The sequence below is a fragment of the Grammomys surdaster genome, unplaced genomic scaffold (assembly GCF_004785775.1).
Source record: "Grammomys surdaster isolate TR1022 unplaced genomic scaffold, NIH_TR_1.0 257, whole genome shotgun sequence".
NCBI classification, from domain to species: Eukaryota; Metazoa; Chordata; class Mammalia; order Rodentia; family Muridae; genus Grammomys; species Grammomys surdaster.
Window position 1 is genome coordinate 4,349,839 of NW_021604698.1, and position 19,428 is coordinate 4,369,266.

The 19,428-nt window shown below is 42.8% G+C and overlaps 1 protein-coding gene across 1 annotated transcript; it reads right to left on the minus strand.

The window, feature by feature from the left end:
* Positions 1-491: 491 nt before the first annotated feature.
* On the minus strand, positions 492-18,737 carry LOC114627713 (serpin B8). Its single transcript, XM_028775608.1, has 7 exons — positions 18,422-18,737; positions 11,178-11,360; positions 9,184-9,321; positions 6,710-6,827; positions 4,705-4,847; positions 3,504-3,656; positions 492-2,500 (listed from the first exon to the last, which is right to left on the minus strand). Exons 2-7 carry the CDS (start codon positions 11,343-11,345, stop codon positions 2,096-2,098), a joined length of 1,125 nt encoding a protein of 374 aa, XP_028631441.1. The 5' UTR covers positions 11,346-11,360; positions 18,422-18,737; the 3' UTR covers positions 492-2,095.
* Between the last annotated feature and the right edge of the window lie 691 nt (positions 18,738-19,428).

Genomic DNA, 19,428 nt, shown 5'->3' on the forward strand with positions numbered 1-19,428 from the left:
CCGTAGAAACAAATTCATGCAAGGACACTGAACAGACTCAGCAGATTGCATGTGTATGTTGACCCATTTAGATGTATATGTAAAAAAACTATAAAGACAAGGAGGCTCTGACTTTGGTGGAAGGACACGGGAGCAGTAGGAAGGAGGGGAAATGATAAAATTACATCTTAATTAATTTTATTTTTAATTCTAAAAGAGATTTTTCAAAATGTATCTGGGGGAAATTTTCAGGTATGACAGTCCTACTCTGTGTGTTAACTGTGCAGATGGCATCAGGGGGTAGATGCATGTTTCAGAACTTACCAAATTGTGCATTCCCTTATTCCTATTCTATCCAATTATACCTCGGAAAAAGTGTAATTCCAAATTAGAGATGGAAATCAGATCAAAGTTCACAGAGTCACACTTTCTCAGCTCCTGGATTGGGTCACAGCCAAAGCTGTTTGGAAAGCATAGTTTCTGAGCTGAAGGTGGCCCGGGGACACATTCTGTACAGCTTGGTGAGATTTAATGAAGAACTACATTGTGCACGATTCATGGAACTGTCAACTGAGAATAAAGCAGAGTCAGGAGTCACCATTATTTAGTCTACCTCATTAAACATTAATAGGACCAGCAATAGTTAGTGTACCGTAATGAAACCTTAGTGTGACTAAGGCAGTTCAAGTTTTGGAGATCGTTTTGGATGTCATATCACATACCTGAACATTATACTGACAGTATTATCACTTTGGTAATATTTATTGAGAAATTAAGAGTTCTAATCAACTATTGAAGATATTCAACACAGTAGTCTGTAATACATGTTTAATTTTCCAAATTGTCTAAAAAGGTTCAGTTACAGAAAAGGCTGGCCCATCCAATGCACAGGAAGATGTTGTCACTGAATGATAATTGTCTTGAGCAAGACTTATAGTGAAAATAATCTACAAAAGTGATCATTATCCTGTGCTAAAATATTATCAATTTATATTTGCATACATATAATAGAGATAACACATATTCATATTAGTGGTGATTTCTGAGAAGGGTACTTGTGAAAAGCTTAAATTTTCTTTGTATGTTTTCCTATAATTTTCCTCTTTCTGCCACAATACAAATGATATGCAGTCAGAAAATATATTTCAGTCTTTTTTAATTTTTAATTTTATTTTAGAATTTCATATATAAGCAGTCTATTTACATTCCCACTCCTCACTCTTCACCGACTCCTCTTGTGCCCCCGTCACTTCCACTCATATTCATGACTTCTTTGTTAACACACACACACACACACACACACACACACACGTATAAATACAACCCACTGAGTCTATGTACTGATGCTGGCATGCATATGCATTGAGGGCATTTTGGGGGTGCATTTGAATCATGTCTGAGCATATGGTTAATTAGAGACATGGTTTGCAAGAATCATTCAGTGTGATGTTTCCATTAGAAAGAGTCGGGGAGATAAGAAAAACACTTGGAGCTTTACAAAGAAGTCGGGGCGGGGTAGATAAGGAAGCACTTTGGAGCCTGATCTCTCAGCTCCAGCCTGAAGGTCCTGCTGAGTCCTTGAACTTGCCCTGATACTTGTGAAAAGAGTTGCCTGAACCCTGAGTCACACGGGAGTACTGGGTAACACTGATGGAACGAGACACTCTGTCAGCTGCTTGGGAGTCACGGGGCAGTCACAGCAGTTATTCTGTAGCTCTTACCCTTAGCTTTGTGAATGGGGGACCTTCGCAGGCATTCCCTGGGAAGTCTGTCAGTGGAGGAGGCACACAGTGTGGAGATGTTAACAGGGTGGAGCAGCACTTTACATAGAAATCACCATGGCAAATCTGGTAACATGGAATTTTAATTCTGGCTTTTGGCAAAGAATAGTGTATAAATCAATCACACATTCTACTTTGTCGTTGTTTTTTGTTTGAGGCAGGGTCCCCTGTGTCACTGAGGATGGCCTTGAGTGTATGACCCACCCACCGTGCACCTCACAAATGCTAAGTCGGTAGGCACCATCACGCCTAATTTTATAGAGTGCTTAGGGCTGAGCTCAAGGCCTTGTGCTTTTTATGCAAACACTCTGCCAAACCTCAGCTTTGTAAGACCACTATGGAGAAGAGAACCTGCCACAGAACAAGATGCTGCTGGTTCTGTGGTGCCAGATGAAGAAAAGGAATGGGTGGTCAGCACAGAACCTTGGTTCTATTCTACAGCACCGGACATTCCTGATCACTGCAGTGGTGGCAGCTGCTTCAGTGCCTTCCTCATTGACCTCCACAAAGCACTTGTGGGCAACCTTGGACACGGGCACATTCTTCTTAGTTGTCATCCCAGAGAAGTCAGCTCTTTTTTCCTCGAAGGCATCTGTCATTCCCAAATTCTGAAGAACAGTTTCCAGGTCATAACTCTCCTCCAGCTTTAATCTGGGTAAAAAGACCTGCACTTTACCTTCTGTCAGGGCTTCTGGGTTTGTCCAGGCTCTAAGCTTCTCATATGTAAGAGCTGTTTCCACCTGGAATGACAAAGGGTCAACATTCAGAATTAGGAGGACGGTAGGCTGGTGCCAGCTGCATTCCCTTATCCCTCTACCTAGTGAGGAATGCTGTCATCTAGTGACAGCTGCTGGATTTGCTTCTATTCCTAGACTTTTCTAAGTTCCTTCTCAGTTGGCCATGACAGCTCTCATTCTTGACTTATGACAACAGCTTTCTGATTATATAGAAAAGACAAAGAAACAAAGAAGCCTCGTCATCAATCTTGTGTGCTAGCATGCTGTCACTGGCTTGTATTAATTTTAAGCACTTGGTAACCTAAAGTCAACTATGGGAGCATTGTCCCCAGTTGAGAGCTGCCTTAGCAGAATGCTGTTGCTCATACACCTTCTATTTCGTAAGTCTCTCCCTCTCCACACTTTGCTCCTTTTCTGTCATGAGGATGATCAAAGACAAGTCTCCTACCCCTCGACCTCCACCCACCCAGTTCCCTCCTCCCACACAAAAACACACACATGCCTGTACCTTAGCCCCTTATATTCAACGTGTCATATATGGTTCAACTGCACTTGCGTCATCTGAAATCTTGTTAGTAATGCAAAACCCCAAATCATTATCCCAAATAACCCAAGCTAAGTCAGAACCTACGTTTCTTAAAATATTATGCATGGGGCTCATATTCATCTTAATATACAGGAGACGTCATCACGACCCAGTGCTATCCTTATTTCAGGATCTTTGTTCAAAAATTATTAGGCCATCAAACCATCCCTCCCTCTTAAATTAAAAAAAAATGCTCGTCTATTTTTGGAGCTTCCTCATCATTGCTTTATTAAAACTTGACCACTCCCAGATAGTCTTGGAAGAAATGCATATGCACGTTCACTAAAAGGCACACTGGGTGCCTGTCTAGCACTGCTTGGAATAATCTTTAGCTAGAAACTCTGCAAATGCTAGCTGGGAGATGGACATAGAGGAAGAAGCTCAGTGGGTTTCCACAGACACTCCGTGCCCAAGACTCACCACGTCGAGATCAGTGTTCTCATCAGGCAGGAGAATGATCATGCTCAGCTCGTCCTCAGCGTAGGGCAGAGCCAGAACCTGCATGTTCGGCTCATCCACGTGTCCCATCTTAAACTTAGCATGCCTGAACATCATCTGCACTGTTTTATTCTCCTAATGAATATAAAATTAAAGTTAGTTTCCCAAAACAAAATACAAATTACTAAAACTAAGCTATATTCATCTCCTGGAACCCAGAAAAGTAGAAAATGATCATTATTTCTATACCTCTCTGTTAAATGAAAAATCCTTATTAGCACATTGCAGTATCAAATAGAATAGACTATTGCTCCATGGATGGACTATTACTAGGTAAAAAAAAAAAAAAAGAACAGCTTAATAATGAAACAGAACTTTAAAACTTGACATTGTTTTTTAAGAGATTGTGATTGTTCTTGAGAAAACTCATAGTGAAGCAGCTGTGTGGATTTATAGTCAAGCATCATTTCTTCAGGTTAAGAAGAGTATTCACTGCCATTCGGCCGCTGCACTGAAACACCTCATTTAGGAAGACAGACAAAACAAAGAGAAATCTACCTGTATTCTGAAGCATTACCAAGTTGTAGAGTTGGTTTTATGTCTTTGCTTTTCTTGGGAAGGAACCATGACAGGAGGTATACAACAGACGGTTTTAAAGCCGTACCAAATAGACTTTACTATCATATCTCTGCGTAGCTTGCTATGTATACATTCACAGAAGTCAAATTCCACTTCATATTTAAAGGGAATGCAGAAAATTATACTTAAATTAGCCTAACATCTGATAGAATTTTTTCGTTCATCAAAGATTCTATAACCTTGAACTCTATAGCAGATCCACATAGCTACGATTGACATGGCAAAAGATATCTAAGCAACCACAATTACAGCATGACATCGGCATGATAACATGGCTCAAGCAGGGACCTACATAACAGAGATCATTTGCCTGGAAATGGAAGATAAAATTGACCAAGGATGAGAAAAGGAAAAAGAGGCAGTATACACATTGTTCTACTTTCTCTTCCTACTGCTAATTAAAGATACAGAAGAGGCATTACTTTCACTAGAAACATTAAGAATAAAGATTCTGTAAAAGAGCTGTTTGTTCCTTTTCTCATCCATGATCTTTTTCAGCTTACTACTTTAAGAAAGTAACAATACATTGAGAATACTATCTTACCTGATTAGTCTTAAAGGGCATACCCCTTGTGTACTTCCTGTCAAATTGAGCCTTCCACTTCCCTTTGAAATACATGGCATTCACAAGCACCAGCTTAGTCACTGGGCAGACTGTGCCAGGACTCAGAACTTCAGAAATTTTACCTGGATAGAACATAAAAATATTTCTTAAAAAAAAAAAAAAACAGGAGGAGGAGGAAGGGGAAAGGGGGAAGAAGAAGGACGTAAGAGAAGTCTATACTGATTTGGGGAAAGGGGAGACAATAAGTATTCTCTTACATTTATTCCTCTTGACATGAGCATTATTTGTAGTTAAACACCCCCCATTTCTTCATAGGACAGTTTTTTTCCATAGCACAGGCTGGCCTCAACCTTGACAAACTTGCTATCCAGCAGAATGTGCCTTCAAGCATACAATCTCCCTCCTTCAGTCGCACACATGCTGGTGCAGCAGTATGTGCCCAAGATGGCATGTTTAGACAGAAGTTTTAAACCACGGAGGGCTGCTATGGCTTAGCCTTCCCCTTGTGTGTGTAGTAGTTCAGGATGAGAACATTTTCCCGAACTTCTGCCAAGTTCACAGAGATAGCAGTAGATTACTCCAAGAAAACAACCCAATGTCTTTGCTTCTAACAATGCCCGCTTGACCATAGCACTATAAGATCTTCACTTACACTACTAAGGACATTTGTCATGAGGTTAATTCTTTGTTGGGGTAAGGTTCTATTGTGTATTTGTGCATGGCAAGGTGTTTAACTAGTGATACTTTCTTCAATTTCAACAGCCAAAATTACCTGCAGCCATGTTTGGAAGGCAAAACCAATCCTTGTTAAGAATCACTGCTTAGTACTAATCTCCAAATCACATTTAGATAAGCAGAGGCTTCCCAAAGATCAGAAATATAGACCTGTAATATATAAGACCTTTTTGTAAGAGAGGACCCAAAAGAAATAAACTGAAGAAAGAAATTATGGAAGCAGCATAGAGTGGACCAAGTTCAGTCACCCAATGAAATGGGACAAGGTGGTTGGCAAGATACCCTCCAGCTCTGCTATGCTGGGAAAACCTGCACATGCTCACCTTACTGGAGGAAGGAGGTGAAGAGCTAGAGAAGAACTAGTGGTACTTGAAGGGCCAGGTACAGAGAACGCCTTCAGTGAGTTACTACTACTTCATCAATGGAGAGCAAGAGCCCATCAGGCAGATGCTCTCTGGAACAAGAGAGGCTATCTCCTTCCCGTGCTCAGCCTTTGACAGACTTTCGGGATGGTCAAGAACATTTGCTGCTAATTGGCACATGGCGGAAGTATCATATAAAGTACATGTGTTAACTACTGGGTTTTGTCACTTGAAGAAGTAAATGACTTAATTCCTCCACATCTTAGAAGTCTCTATGTTTCTTGTTCATACGTAGGGTACCCTCTTTTGCTCTATGTTCAAGTCAAGAACAGGCAAGCATATTTCAGGAGGCTAGGAAGAAATCGGGTCTGTGGACACTGCAATCCCAATATTAATAAGATATCTAAAATCTAGAGCAAATTTGTAAGAGATTCATCTTCTGACATAACCATGGTCACCATGAAGAGTTAAAAGGAGTTAAGGGTGAAGCTGCAAGTCAAAATGACAAGCTGCTCAAATTTGCACAGAATGACAATGGGCCAACTCCAACTGAAACAGCATCTAAACCCTGTCCTGTTTCAGAGCATGGCAGAATTTCCTCTGACAGAACATTAGCAACAACCCCAAAGAAAGCATTTCCCAAGGACTTTCTAGTACAGTTCAGAGGGAAGCAGTCTGAGATTCCATGTTAGGTTCTTCAGGAAATTACTATTTAGGATCTCATAATCCTGAGGAAAAAGAGTTGCTTGTTTCCTGAAAGTCCAGTAAACATGCCATCACAGCACTGAGAGCTGGGTCATAGGAGCAACAGCACGGAGGATGTGGCCCAGCATGCTATAGCCCTCCTTCCCTAAAGTCCAAAGTCCACATAAATGAAAACCTCCTACCTTCAGTTTTTTCCAACACCCAGTCGTTGATGTGTTTTCTGCATCCTTCAGTGTCTTTAACAAAGGACAGCTCTTCTAGCCCAGCCTGATAGAACTTCTGGCAGGATTCCTTGAAGGACTACAGATACAAACACAAATTGGACACTATTCAGCAAGGTCCTCACAACTGTGGAAACAAGTATTTTCTCTTAACATTTTCCCTATCATAAATGTCTGTGGAGGTGATTCTAACACATTAGAACCCAGATAACTTCCCCTACAAAAATACGTTTTCTCATATTTATGTGGCAGTTAACGCCACTCTCTGCCCAATACCTATTCTAAACTATTTTAGGGGCATGTACGTGTGGAATGTGTTTCAAGGTGCAATGCTAGATGGTAAAGTTTATGTTCCAAGTGAACGTGAATTCACTAGAAGAATCCCGGGATCCACAATCAAATCCAGTGATAGTTAAGACCAAAGCCGGAAGCTGCCAGAGAAGGGAATTCAACCACAGCCTGGACAGGTCTGCTCCTGAGCTTTATGTGAGAATCCTCAGAACTGTCAGCTCACAAAATAGTTAAGTTTGCACTATCGATTGCCCTAATCTCACACTAGTGACATCCTATACATTATGTGACATCATTGTCAGACCTCAGCTGACCTGCAGGGGGTCTGAGGGGGGTGTGTGGGATATGTGAGTTTGGGAATATATGCCCAAGCTTGAGAACATTTTATTTTAGAAGGGCTGCCTTGTCAGTGGCTGAATTTGTGAGACAGGAAATGACCAATGAAGGCACAAAAGGCCCGTTAGAAGTAATACATAACAATATGAAAGATGCAGCCCACAGCCCATCAGAATCCAACAGAGGCTGTCTCAACAAGACTTGGCCCCAAAGCAGGGGTAGGAGTGGGGAAAGGCTCTGTGTAGCCTGGTGGATTTTGTGGTCACTCGAGGTACAGATAGAAGGGTGAGGATATCTATCAGTGTGCAAGAACATATCATAATGACTTTGACCTCAGGGAGGGATTTATCAGGAAATGGTCTCCTTTGTCAAAGTCCCTCTCACCAAGATACCACAGTTGCCAATGCCCCACACCCACCACTGACTACTTGTCCCCTTAACCACTCAAGTTCCCCTTTGGGGACCAAAATAAAGTTCTCTCAATCTTTCCAAATTCAATCAACCAATCCAAAGCCTCCCTGTTTTCCAAGATTCTCTCTAATCATCCATGTTCCTACAATATTTCAATTTCAAAACCCACCTGAACACCCCAGAAAGAACTATTCTGATGTAAGAAAATCCTCTCAAATTATAATCTCCCCAACAGAGGCAGGCACTGTTTTCAGATAACACTTGTGCCCCAATTAACCTTATAGAACTTAATCTAAATTTTTCTAGCTCCTCTCAGGAACTCTCAGACTCCAGACAAGTACTCATGCCAAGCAGCAGCCTAAGCTGTCCTGCCTATTGCCTGTTCCTAAGAATGGGATGTCTTCCCCTTTCACTGAGATACCCATTTTCCCTGGTTCTCTCCCCTTTTCCCTGGTCTTGGGAGACTTCTTCCCAACTATCAGGACCATGAACCTAAAAGTTTCAAATGTACATCAAGATACTTTTTTTTAAACTCCTTAACTTTACCTTGGTCCCTAGACTATCTGTCCCAACAGATTTCAAATCAACTACAGGATGCTCCAGTAACTCCAGCATCAGCCTCAGTTGTTTCCTCAGAATCCACTTCCTGGTCCAGCCTCACAGACTACCCTTCTCCACCAGCAGATGGTCCAGCAGAATCTGTACATTGGCTGACACAGCCTGCTCTTCTCAAACTTGACCAATAATAAGCCAGCTTCCCTGGGCCTCCTAACTACAATACCCCCAATGTCATCAGGAAGCAGTCAAATAAAATGAGACTCAATTACCGAATACCTAGTGACTAAAAGTAAAACAAAAAAGTGGAAATGAAGGGACAATGGCCACCTTGAACATGGTGGGCACAGCTTGGGCAGGACTTTCCCTTCTTTCCCATTCCCTCCACTTTGTTAAAAACCATTAGATTATATTCCTACAGCTAGCTACCAAGGTGTATTCCCTTATTTGGTCACTTCCTCCTCCTTAGGCTGCCTACCAATGTCCAGCTGTCAAAGTATTGGAGTCCAGCAATCAAAAGGTCACTTAATGAACATGCCCAACTAAAATTAAACCTCACCCTTACACAGAGTTTCCCTGTGTTCCTTTATAAACTGCCATTTTCATATGTGCCATGTCTGTCTCTTCTCTATTCACAGGCAGTCCTTTGTCCTTCCGAGACAAGTATCTTTTCCCTGTCTCATTAGACCTTTTCCCATTTCCCCTTGTCTTCTGTCTCCTGCCTTTGTCGCTTATTCCTGTCCTCTGTCCCTCTGGGGACAAATAAATCTCCTTTATGCTGAGAACCTGGTCTAAGAACTTGGTTTTAGGGGTCCTGAGTGGACACTTTTCCTCACACGTACCGAAAGGAAATCACACGATTCTTCTCCAAAGAGTCGGCAAGCACTTTTTAACAAATACTGAGTGCCAGTTTTGTTAACTTCGGCGAGAAGTGTCTGGAAACCTTGATGAACATCTCCATTTCCACTCAAACCAAGTACCTAGGGAGAGAATAAATAAGTAGCCTGTTTTTAACATGATCCTTATCTCCCCTCCTACACACAAACACAGCTAAGGGATGAAAATTTGAAATATTTTTATAGTAAACGGAGTCTGTAGGGCCATGAAGGGATGATTTGGTCTCCCCAGTAGAGCACTGGGTTTGAGATAGCTGGAGACCCAACAGGTGACCATGGCCTGTGACGGATGGCACGTATCTTCCCATACCTCCAGATGCCAGACTCCTACATGCAACCTACATCTCCATTAGCCTGCACCTTGCAGACCTGTTTGGCTCAAAGTAGCTCCTCCCAGAGAGGTTTTCATCACCATCCACCTACAGGTAGAGGGCGTGTCATATTCATGAGTTACCTAAAGGCAGGGGTGGGGGTGGGGGTGGTGGAATAGCTAATTAAGTTATTCCTCAGCAGTCCCTCCTCTTTCCCCCTCCCTATTTAAGCCAGCTCTCCCCTGGCTCAACTGAAGGGTGTGCACATCCAGATCCAACTACCACACCAACTACCACACCATGAACAATAAACTTCTTAAACCCATGGACTCCACACGTCTTCTGGGGCCTGCAGCTGTCAAAGCTTCCAGCCTTTGAAACTTCAGACTTTTTCCAGTATGTGGGTCCCCCCCCCACACCCCAGTAGGTCACTCCCGTGGTTCCAGGACCCTGCCGTGTGTGCTTTTTCCCACAGGAGTCTGGTTTGACTGTCTTAATGGGGTTTTAGCCCAGCACTTGTGCCATCTGAAGCTGTGTATGCCTAATGCTTTGAAGGATGCTGGCAGTATTTGTGGGCTTTACCCACTAGATGTCAGTAGCACCTCTCTGCTGTGAAAAATAAACCACTGAGCCCTTAAGAAGTATCCCTGGGGAAGCAAAATCCCTCCCACCCCCTTTAAATGACAGCCCCTGGTCTGGAGGATTCATCCATCCCAGAAAAGCATTATGTGATAACTCAGGATGGATGGGTAACATAAAAACTAGATAACAGGGATGAATCTAATAACTGGAGAATGTAAGAATAAAACAGCAGATATAAGAAGGGAGAAGCTCCATTTGTTTGTTTGTTTTCCAGACTAGATCACATGATGAGAGTTATAGTTTCCCTTCTGTCTCCTACCAAGTCTCACTCCCAAGGTTTCTTCCTCAGGAGTTCAGTGAGAAGGTCTCAGCTTCTTCTGCTCCTGGATGCCCTGCAGGAGCTCATCCACACACACTCTAGTGATATCTGTATGGACATTTGAGTGATGCTCTCCCATATGGGTGAAGATATTTGTGCCCCCAAAACATCACTATTTTCTCCTTTACAGATAAACGTACAGACAAATATTTGAGATGTGACAGATTAAATATTCCTTCTAAATGATTCCCAAAGAACTAATTTTGTACTTATGCTCATTTTCTTCAACTTATGTATAATCATACCTGAAAAAAACACCCATTTCGCAAAAACTTACTTACACAGCTGCATTTCTATTTAAAACATAACATTACAAAAGCTGAAAAGATACCAAAGCAGGTTTTATTCTGATACTTTGTGTTGGAGAGGATGATAATTTACCACTTTTCTACAAGATGTGAATCTACAGAGTGTTTAATGACATTTATCTAGGTAAAGTTATTTGACACTCATTGTCTCCTGTTAAGTGTAGAGGAGATGACTGGTCCTACTTGATTGCCTTCATTCTATACTGGCCCATGTTGATCACAAGATCTCTCTTCCCACCTACCAGCCAAACTGACCTTCACCAACAGGATGATACAGAAGGAACCCCTGCTCTAGGGAGTCAGAACTAACCTGCTGTTTTTCTCCCCCTCTATCCATCCCTACACTGCCAACAAGCATACCTGGGACATCTGGGTAGCAGTATTTCCTTTGGCTCCAAGGTAGACCATGGCCAGAGCTGAGGAGACACTCATGGGGCAGAAGAACAGGTTTCGTGACTTGTCTTCTTCACCCAATATTTTTAATAGGCTGATGGCAAAAGAGCCATTGGCTTCACAGAGGTCATCCATCTGAGAGGGTCTAGACTGAAGGCACAGCACAGAAGCACATCAACAAAGCTTTCTATAATCGCATGGTCACCAGGACCTCCATCAGAGGACAGTAGGCATATCAGGTGGAATATGTATACCTCAAAACATACCCAGTCCCAACCCCTAAACCCTGTATGTTGTCTTATTGTCTTATTTAGCAGTTAGTACCGTACTTGTGTGATTTAAGTAAGGATTTTAGGCATGGACATTGGCCTAGAGTATCAAGGAAACTGTAAAGAACTAGCAAAGACTCTTAGAAGAGAGAGAGGCAGGAAGGTTCAGAGTGAGAAAAGGAGATACAGGTAGAAGTCACAGGGGTGCCAGGCCACCAATGTGGCCATCTCAAGAAGCTGGAAAAGGCTAGGAAATAAGATTGCCTCCTGATGGCTTGGTAAGAGCAGATAACAGACTCCGCAGTATCATAGTGGATTTGAACCTCTAGAGCCTTGAGATAATGATTTTATGTCATTTGCAGTCACAAAGTCTATGCAATAATTAAAAGGTTAATGACCTAAAGTTCTCAGATGGACTGAGAAGCTCTGGATAGGAAATTTGACTTGATTGACAACTCATGTGGAAGATTCTTCTAAGGAGACACCCATAGCAAGCCTGCTGGTATCCACCACCTCCCAACTGCAGAGGAAGACCTGCAGATAGAATCCTCCACCCCCAGAGTTTCCTCCCTCCTTTTGTCCTATACAATTCCCAAACCCCAACACTACACCCACAAGTTTTCTTCCACAGAAGGACTTCAGCTCTTCAGCTGTTATGATTAAAGAACAATTCTGCTCCTGGAGATGCCCACCTTCCTCCCTTCATTTCCACACTGATTCCATCCATCCCTGTCTAACAAAAATAATACAGGATCAATATAAAATCAAAGTCAAATATGCCCCCTGAATATATACAAATGCAACCAAATACTGGCCCATGAATGTAGGACTCTCTGAAACAGGGGCTCAGACAGCCTGCGAAATTGTTTAATCCCTCCCTCAGATTGTCACTCCCTCTATTCAGTAATCAAGTTTAATCCTTCCCTCAAACAGTTAGTCCCTCCATTTAGCTGCCAATGGCCCACCCTGACAGTCACTGATCTTAGAGTCAGCTCTATAACCCCAATAAATATCACATTGAGGTCAGTAAAGCCATTGCCTCAAGGAGGGAGGGACTGGAAGGCTGGACAGGGTGTAGATGACCCTTTCAGAGCTCCAGGAATTAATTAGTGACTGAAACTCCCAGATTCCACAGCCTGTCACTCCTAATCATCACATACACACACACACACACACACACACACACACACACACATCAGAATATTGCTATATATATTCTTTTTAGTCTCTAATATAATTACTAAACAATGTTCTAAGAATCATCAATAATTTTCTACAAATAGAAAGTCCATCTCTACTACCATGTCATGTGAAAATTCGGAGGATGAAAATTTTCTAGTTTTGGAGGCTGTATTTAGGGTGGTCTAACCTGAAATGTGGACTGTTGGTAGACAAAAAAATGTATTCGAATGAGAGTAACTCCAAAAAAAGATGTAACATTTTCCACTACATCTACTGAGAGTGGTGTGGGAACCTGTGTGTGTGTGTGTGTGTGTGTGTGTGTGTGTGTGTGTGTGTGTATGTTTATTTCACATGAAACCCAAACTGAACAGCCCAGGCGCAGCAGAAGCACAGGCTACCTTCAACCTTTCCGTCAGCTTTACTGAACAATCATAAAGCTAAACTGAAAGAAGGAACAAAACAGCTTACTAAGCTCACTTCCTTCCTTCAAAACCTGTGGTTGTCAATTACGCTATTTATCCCTTTGAAATGCACATTTCATCAAATGCCTCTAGGCAATTTTACAGCCCCCACCTCACCCTCCAAAAACGACTAAAACTTCCCGTGGGAACGTAGCTACCCAGCAGCGCCCTATTAAGCTGGTTCTGGAAATGGAAATGCCCCAGCCTAGGTCTGGCCAGGCAGCACAGTCCTGTTGGCCCAGTTTGCTGTATGTAGCTTTTGCTATACCGCCTAAGCTCCGGGAACAGGCTCGCTTCCAGTCCCCACCCAGAGAATATTGAATCTGCGGATGAAAAACACAGACATACATGCTGCTCAACTTCAACTTGCCTTATTGGCTCAATTTCTGGGCATTATAAATACCCCACAGCTAGCATGCCCTCCCCAGTACTCTCAGCTCAGCACCCTAACTCTGTCCTCAACTTTAGTTGCTCAGTTACCTTCAGTTCCAACTCAACATTCAGAACCTCCTGCCTGTAGAAGAGACAGCTCTGCCTAAGATCTCACATGGCTGCTTGACTTTGCTCCCTCCCAAAAATCTTGGCAAACGCCCTTCCTCTTCCCCTTCCCCCTCCCCTTCTGCCCCTCCCGACCCCCTCCTCCTCTGGGCTCCCAGCTGGCCTGCAGAAACCAAAAGTCCCGCTTATCCTTCTACCCTGCAATTGGTCCATGGCCTCTTTACTGATAGATAAAGAAGCAATTGGGAAACAGGACCTTAGCATCAGAACCACTCCTACGGCAGCTACTCAGGAAACTGAGGCTAGCCTAATGACCACAAGTTCAAGGACAGTCTGGGCTACCAACTAAGTTCAATACTAGTCAAGACAATTTAGAGAAATGCTGTTTCAAAATAATAAAGAAAAAGAGGGTTTGACTGGCACAGCCAGTGTGTGTGTGTGTGTGTGTGTGTGTGTGTCTACCCACCGCACACTAGCACCACAAACAAACACAGACTTAAAAAACAAGAGTCAAATTTAGGCAGGATTCTTGTTTCAAGTGATGAAAAGTAATACTATGTCTACAAATGTTAGGATCACTATAGCATTGCTACCATTGTGATTAATCAGTCATTACTGATCAATCATTATGATTGTAATAGAGTCTCATGATCATTAATTATAGCAGTTGTTCTTAGTTATTACAATCTTATCAAATTTGTGTCTTCTACAATAATTTTATATTTATTTATGTCTAATTCTATTGAAATATATAGAAACCCTGACTATTAATCCCTACAGTATTTAAAGCTCATCAAATTAGTCACTGCCCTATAGCCCTGCAAGCTATTTTAATGTTATTTTTTCCATACATATGTACACATAGTTTTAACTGGAAGTTTTAAACCCTTCAAGAAGAGCATGTCCTAATTTGGAAGATTAACAAATAAACAACGTAGAAAGCATTAGAAGCTTTACCTAGAGGTGAGTGGCTAGACACATGTTCATTTCCCTGAATAGGCAGATTGTGGTTTCAAAATGCCTCATATGGTAGCTTTGCAATTGGACTTTATTGAGGTCCAATGACTTGAGGGTCACCTGAGTCTCTCAGATGCAAGAAAATGTGGGGACCTGAATGGCTCAGACAGGAGCAGCGTTCTCTATTATTAACAGTTTTCATTTGAATTTACCCCAAGGCACTTTTTAAAAGAGGCCATCTATTACAGAGCAAAATGTGAAGTTCTTCCCTGTCTCCACGTCGTGAAGTTTTTTCAGGACTTGAAGCAGAGAGTATAGGTATCAGGAAACATTTTCTGTTCTAGACAAGCCCCAGTACAGCAAGATCTAACTTGTCTCCAGGCAACATTGTCTCTACAGCCTCAACTTACACTTGACATCCCAAAAAGTATGATAAAAAATTCACCAACCTCGTCAACCAGAAGGTGGCACCAAAGAAACTCAAAACAAGAAAAAAAGATTCTAACCAAAGCATGACCAAAAGCAAATTTGACCCTACCTTAGGACAAAAATCTGGGGGGGGGGGGTTGTCATGTGGGGATGGTGGTGGTGGTGGGTGTTCAGCTTGTCTGAGCAGGTCAAAAGAATGAACTAAACTAGTACATGAAACACAACTTTACATGTGATTGCTCCTAAGTGCCAACTTCTAATTATGATTTCTTTCATTTCTCTTCTTCCTTCATGTCATTAATTTGTCCCCATTCCTTCTAAACACCCAAATGGTAGTCAGTAGCATACCCAGCCTATTAACTGCATATTGACACATGATCGTGCACACACACACACACACACACACGCACTGTCACACATAAACACACTCACCTATACATACCCACAGTCACACAAGTTCACATGTACACATTCCCACACCGTTGTAAAGCATGGTCCTACTTACAACAGCAGTTAATCAGAGGCAGGAACTAGGTGGCAAAGTGACTCACCATTGGTGTCTCAGTTGCACATGGAAGCTTTTGAGAAAGTTGGGGAATCAAGCAAAAATGCCTTGACCAGTAAATCTAAAGTGAAATCATTTTCAGTAAAATACTAAACAATAGCTTTAGGGTTTGTTCTGCAACTGGACTATTCAGCTAATAAAATGAATAAGCATTTTGACTAATTTTGATTTTACAAGTGGAGAAATAAGGGCAGTGACAATTGAGTACTGTCCAGGGGATTTACATGGACATCAAGCCTTCCCCCTGCTCTGTGCGTGCGACATCACTCTTCTCCTGGGAGCATGCCTCACTGCTTTCCTCCTCACTCTCGCCAGATGATGAAGGCATTCACAGAGCACTTGCACAGCACTCTCCTGTCATGGCTGTTAGAAAACAGTCAATAGAATGACCCATGGTCAACACTGCCTTGGAGGACTGTGGGAGATGCTCCAGGAAAAAAAGGCAGAAGGCCTTTTACCTCCAGTTCATTTGGTTCCCTGGATTATTCTAAGACATGATTCTGTGCCTCCTTCGTTAAATACTTACATTCAATTTATAAGACATGTTTATTCTCATTGGATGTTGGAACATAGCTGTAGAACCCGGTCTGGAGAAAGGACATACCGAATGCTTTTCTCAGTGGACCTTGAATCTGGATATGGTTTTCTGCCTTGCTTTTCTGCTTTCCTGGATATAATCTACAGCACATGCCAGGCAATTGTGTTTAAATTGGTTGGCCACAAGAAAGTTCTAGGAAAGGCTTTGAAGAAGCTCTAGTAGACTCAAGCATGGCTAATGTGGTTCTGGCTGACCTCCACCTTCTCCGATCCCCTCTGCCGTGATAAAAACCCGTTAGATTATATTCTTTTAGCTAGTCATCTAGTCTAGTCCCTTATTTGGCCACTTGTTCCTCCCGAGGCTGCCCACCAAGGTCCAGATAATCAATGTATTAAAATCCAGCAATCAAAAGCCCCCATTGGTTCACCTACCTCATCCTAAAATGAGGTTTCCCCTTGTACCTTTATAAACTGCCATTTGTCTGTGGGCAGCAGCTGTCTCTTCTCTATCCAGAGGTGCCCTTTCTCCGTCCAGGGAAAACACCCTTCCCCTCTCCCTTGTTCCCTTCCCCCTCTCCCTTGTCCTCTATCTTCTGTCTCTTGATTTTATTCCTTATTCCTTGCCCTTTGTCCCTCTGAGGCAAATAGATTTCCTTTGTGCTGAAAATTTGGTCTTCGGGTGTCTGTTTGATGTTCCTTTCAGGGCTGCTCTGTTAATACTATGTGCTTGCTGGTGTTTATTTCCATGTTTTTCTGTTCATGTTTTTCTGAACTCAACCAACCTGCCTTGGATCATTTTTTTGCTTTGTTACATTCTTGAAAAATACACTGAAACTGAAGTACCAGGTAATCTTCCCAAAGAAGCTGACTCTGAGAACTTGAACAGGAATTCTGAAGGGGGTACAAAGGGAAAATGTCAGGCTGAGAGATTGGCAGGTACAAAAAAAATGCAGCAGAAGATCATGTTTGTTTGGTATTTAGGGGTGTGCTCTGTGTGGGATCCTGTGAGACACAGGGGGAGATGAGTTTCTTTTGCTGAGTTTATGAGTAATCAAGGGCTGGGAGCTGGGAGCTATACACAGTTTTCTACCAAGGATGTTATATGTAGCTCTCGGGCTTGAGAAAATGACACAGCTCACTATTGGGTGTGGAAAGGGGCTGGGGAGTCTGTTGGTAGGCCACAATCATGGACTAGTGAGTGGTTGATGCAGATCCAACCCTGACTGGAGAAGTAGGAATTGTCAGACATAGTGATGGCTGCAAGTTCTGAGGAAGGGAGGAGTCCAGGATCAATACAAAGTTCCCTGCTAAATGTATACTTAGGGTAGGTCAAGAATCCTATCAAGTTCCTATGAAGAACTGGCTTGGAATGGGGAAGAAGATGCATTCCATTTGAGATGTGTGAGGCATACCAGGTCATCTGAAGCTGTAGGGTGACAGCCAGTGTAGTTTAGAAATAAAGGTATGGCAAGAAAGACACGAGCAGACATTCCAGAGCAAGAGTTAAGGGCCTGGGCATCCAGACTCCAGGACAGCCTAAGCTAACAGATGAAATGGTTTAGATCCTGTAGATGGTGGAGGCATTCTAAGAGAAACCCCTTATTCTAAGGGATGTTCAATATTTAAAAGTTGTAAAAGGAAGAGAGAAAAAACAAATAAAAACCAAAATCATGACCTTGGAATCAAGGAGTTATTGAGAAAACCCGGAGGATATGTCTGTGTGGTTTACAGACACACAGCCTAGATTAGGAGGCCATGACATGAGGAAAGGGGCCCTTGGTGAGGCAGTCTGGACCTGAGGTACAGAGCTGTAGGGCAGCTGCCTGAAAGTTGGAGACTGAGAAATTTAGCTGAAGAACAACTATCACACAGGGTGAAGGGTTGCAGGTTTAAAAAAAGATTTGTCTCAAATTGACAAGAAGCAGTTAATAAACAAAAGACAGAAGAAAGTTATAAGGGGGTGGGGCGAGTGGAGTGTAGTGGAAAAACATGGATAGGAGAGAGCAAGGAAAAAAACAGGCAGTAAGCTGCACAGCACTTGTGTCTGCCCCTGCGTGGGAAGGACCCAGCACTGCAAACAACCTGAAGCTCCATGTAAATTCCGGGCATGTTGTAAGTCGCTCCCCAGGCTTGTTTTTGTACTCTTGTCTTCCAATCGCTCCCTCCTGGAAACCAAAGCCTGAATAGCAACAGTGTCAGGCGTCCAGCCAATCGCTAGAAGCCAGCAGCAGGCTTTGCAACTCAGGGTGCTCATGCACTCTGCCAGCCAGGCATAGACACACCTGACCCATGCAGCCCAATGGCCCTCCTTACCTCTCTGTCCCCGGAGTCTTCTGCTAGCTCCTAGGCTCTTCCTTCAACTTTGGTGAGAGCCTGGTCTTTCTCCTGCTTGGCTTCTGTCCAAGTTCTTCAGAATCAATATCTGCCCTAGGCCCCCGGGGATCTGAGAGGTCTGAGAGCCTCCTCACAGCTTCACCTTGAAGATACCTGCTGCTGGAGCTGCTTCTGCTGCTATTCCTGCTTTGTGGACACTTAAAGTCCGCCTTGATCCTGGGCAAGGCGCCTGTCGGGTGACTCAGAACGTAATGCACAGACTTGAAGAGTCTGTGACTCACACTATCCACAGTGGGACGTGGGAGGAGTCGGAGCCTGGCCAGGCAGCCTCCTGGGCGGGGATGGGGTACCAGGAGCGGGTAGCAGGGGTGGGGAAGAATGACCGGTGTCGGTTGGTTTGATAGAACTAGGATTTGGTATCCCAGAACAATGTGAATGCCTTCACCCCTTTAAAGTACTAGTTTGTTTTTCCAGGTCAGTACGTGTTGACTTTGTGGTTTGTGTGAATGCAAGAGCAGTTTGGCAGTTGGAATTTAACTTTCAAAATTAACCAAAGGCAAACCAGGAATTGCAACTGCTCTCAGGGCAAAAGCAACTGCTTTGCTTGGCAACCTAGTGTTTGGCTTGCATCCTCAAAGCTGATCACATGATAATATGCTGAATGTTAATCACAAGACTAAAACACACAAGATTTTAAAAAACAAGAAAGCTTTTAAATTAGGAATAACACTCTTTATTGCAAAACTTCATGTACTTTTTTGGAGAGCCAAGTGGTTGCGAGTGTGTGTGTGTGTGTGTGTGTGTGTGTGTCTGTGTTGTCTGTCTGTCTGTCTGTCTGTGTGTTTTAGTTTGATATTTTGACAGTGATTTGAAGACCTGATTTAATTTTGATTTATTACTGTTTGGATTGTTGGCTATCCTGAAGAAAAGACATCTCAGGAACTGAGTTGATAAAAATGCATTACAAGTTTTCTTTATTAAACCTC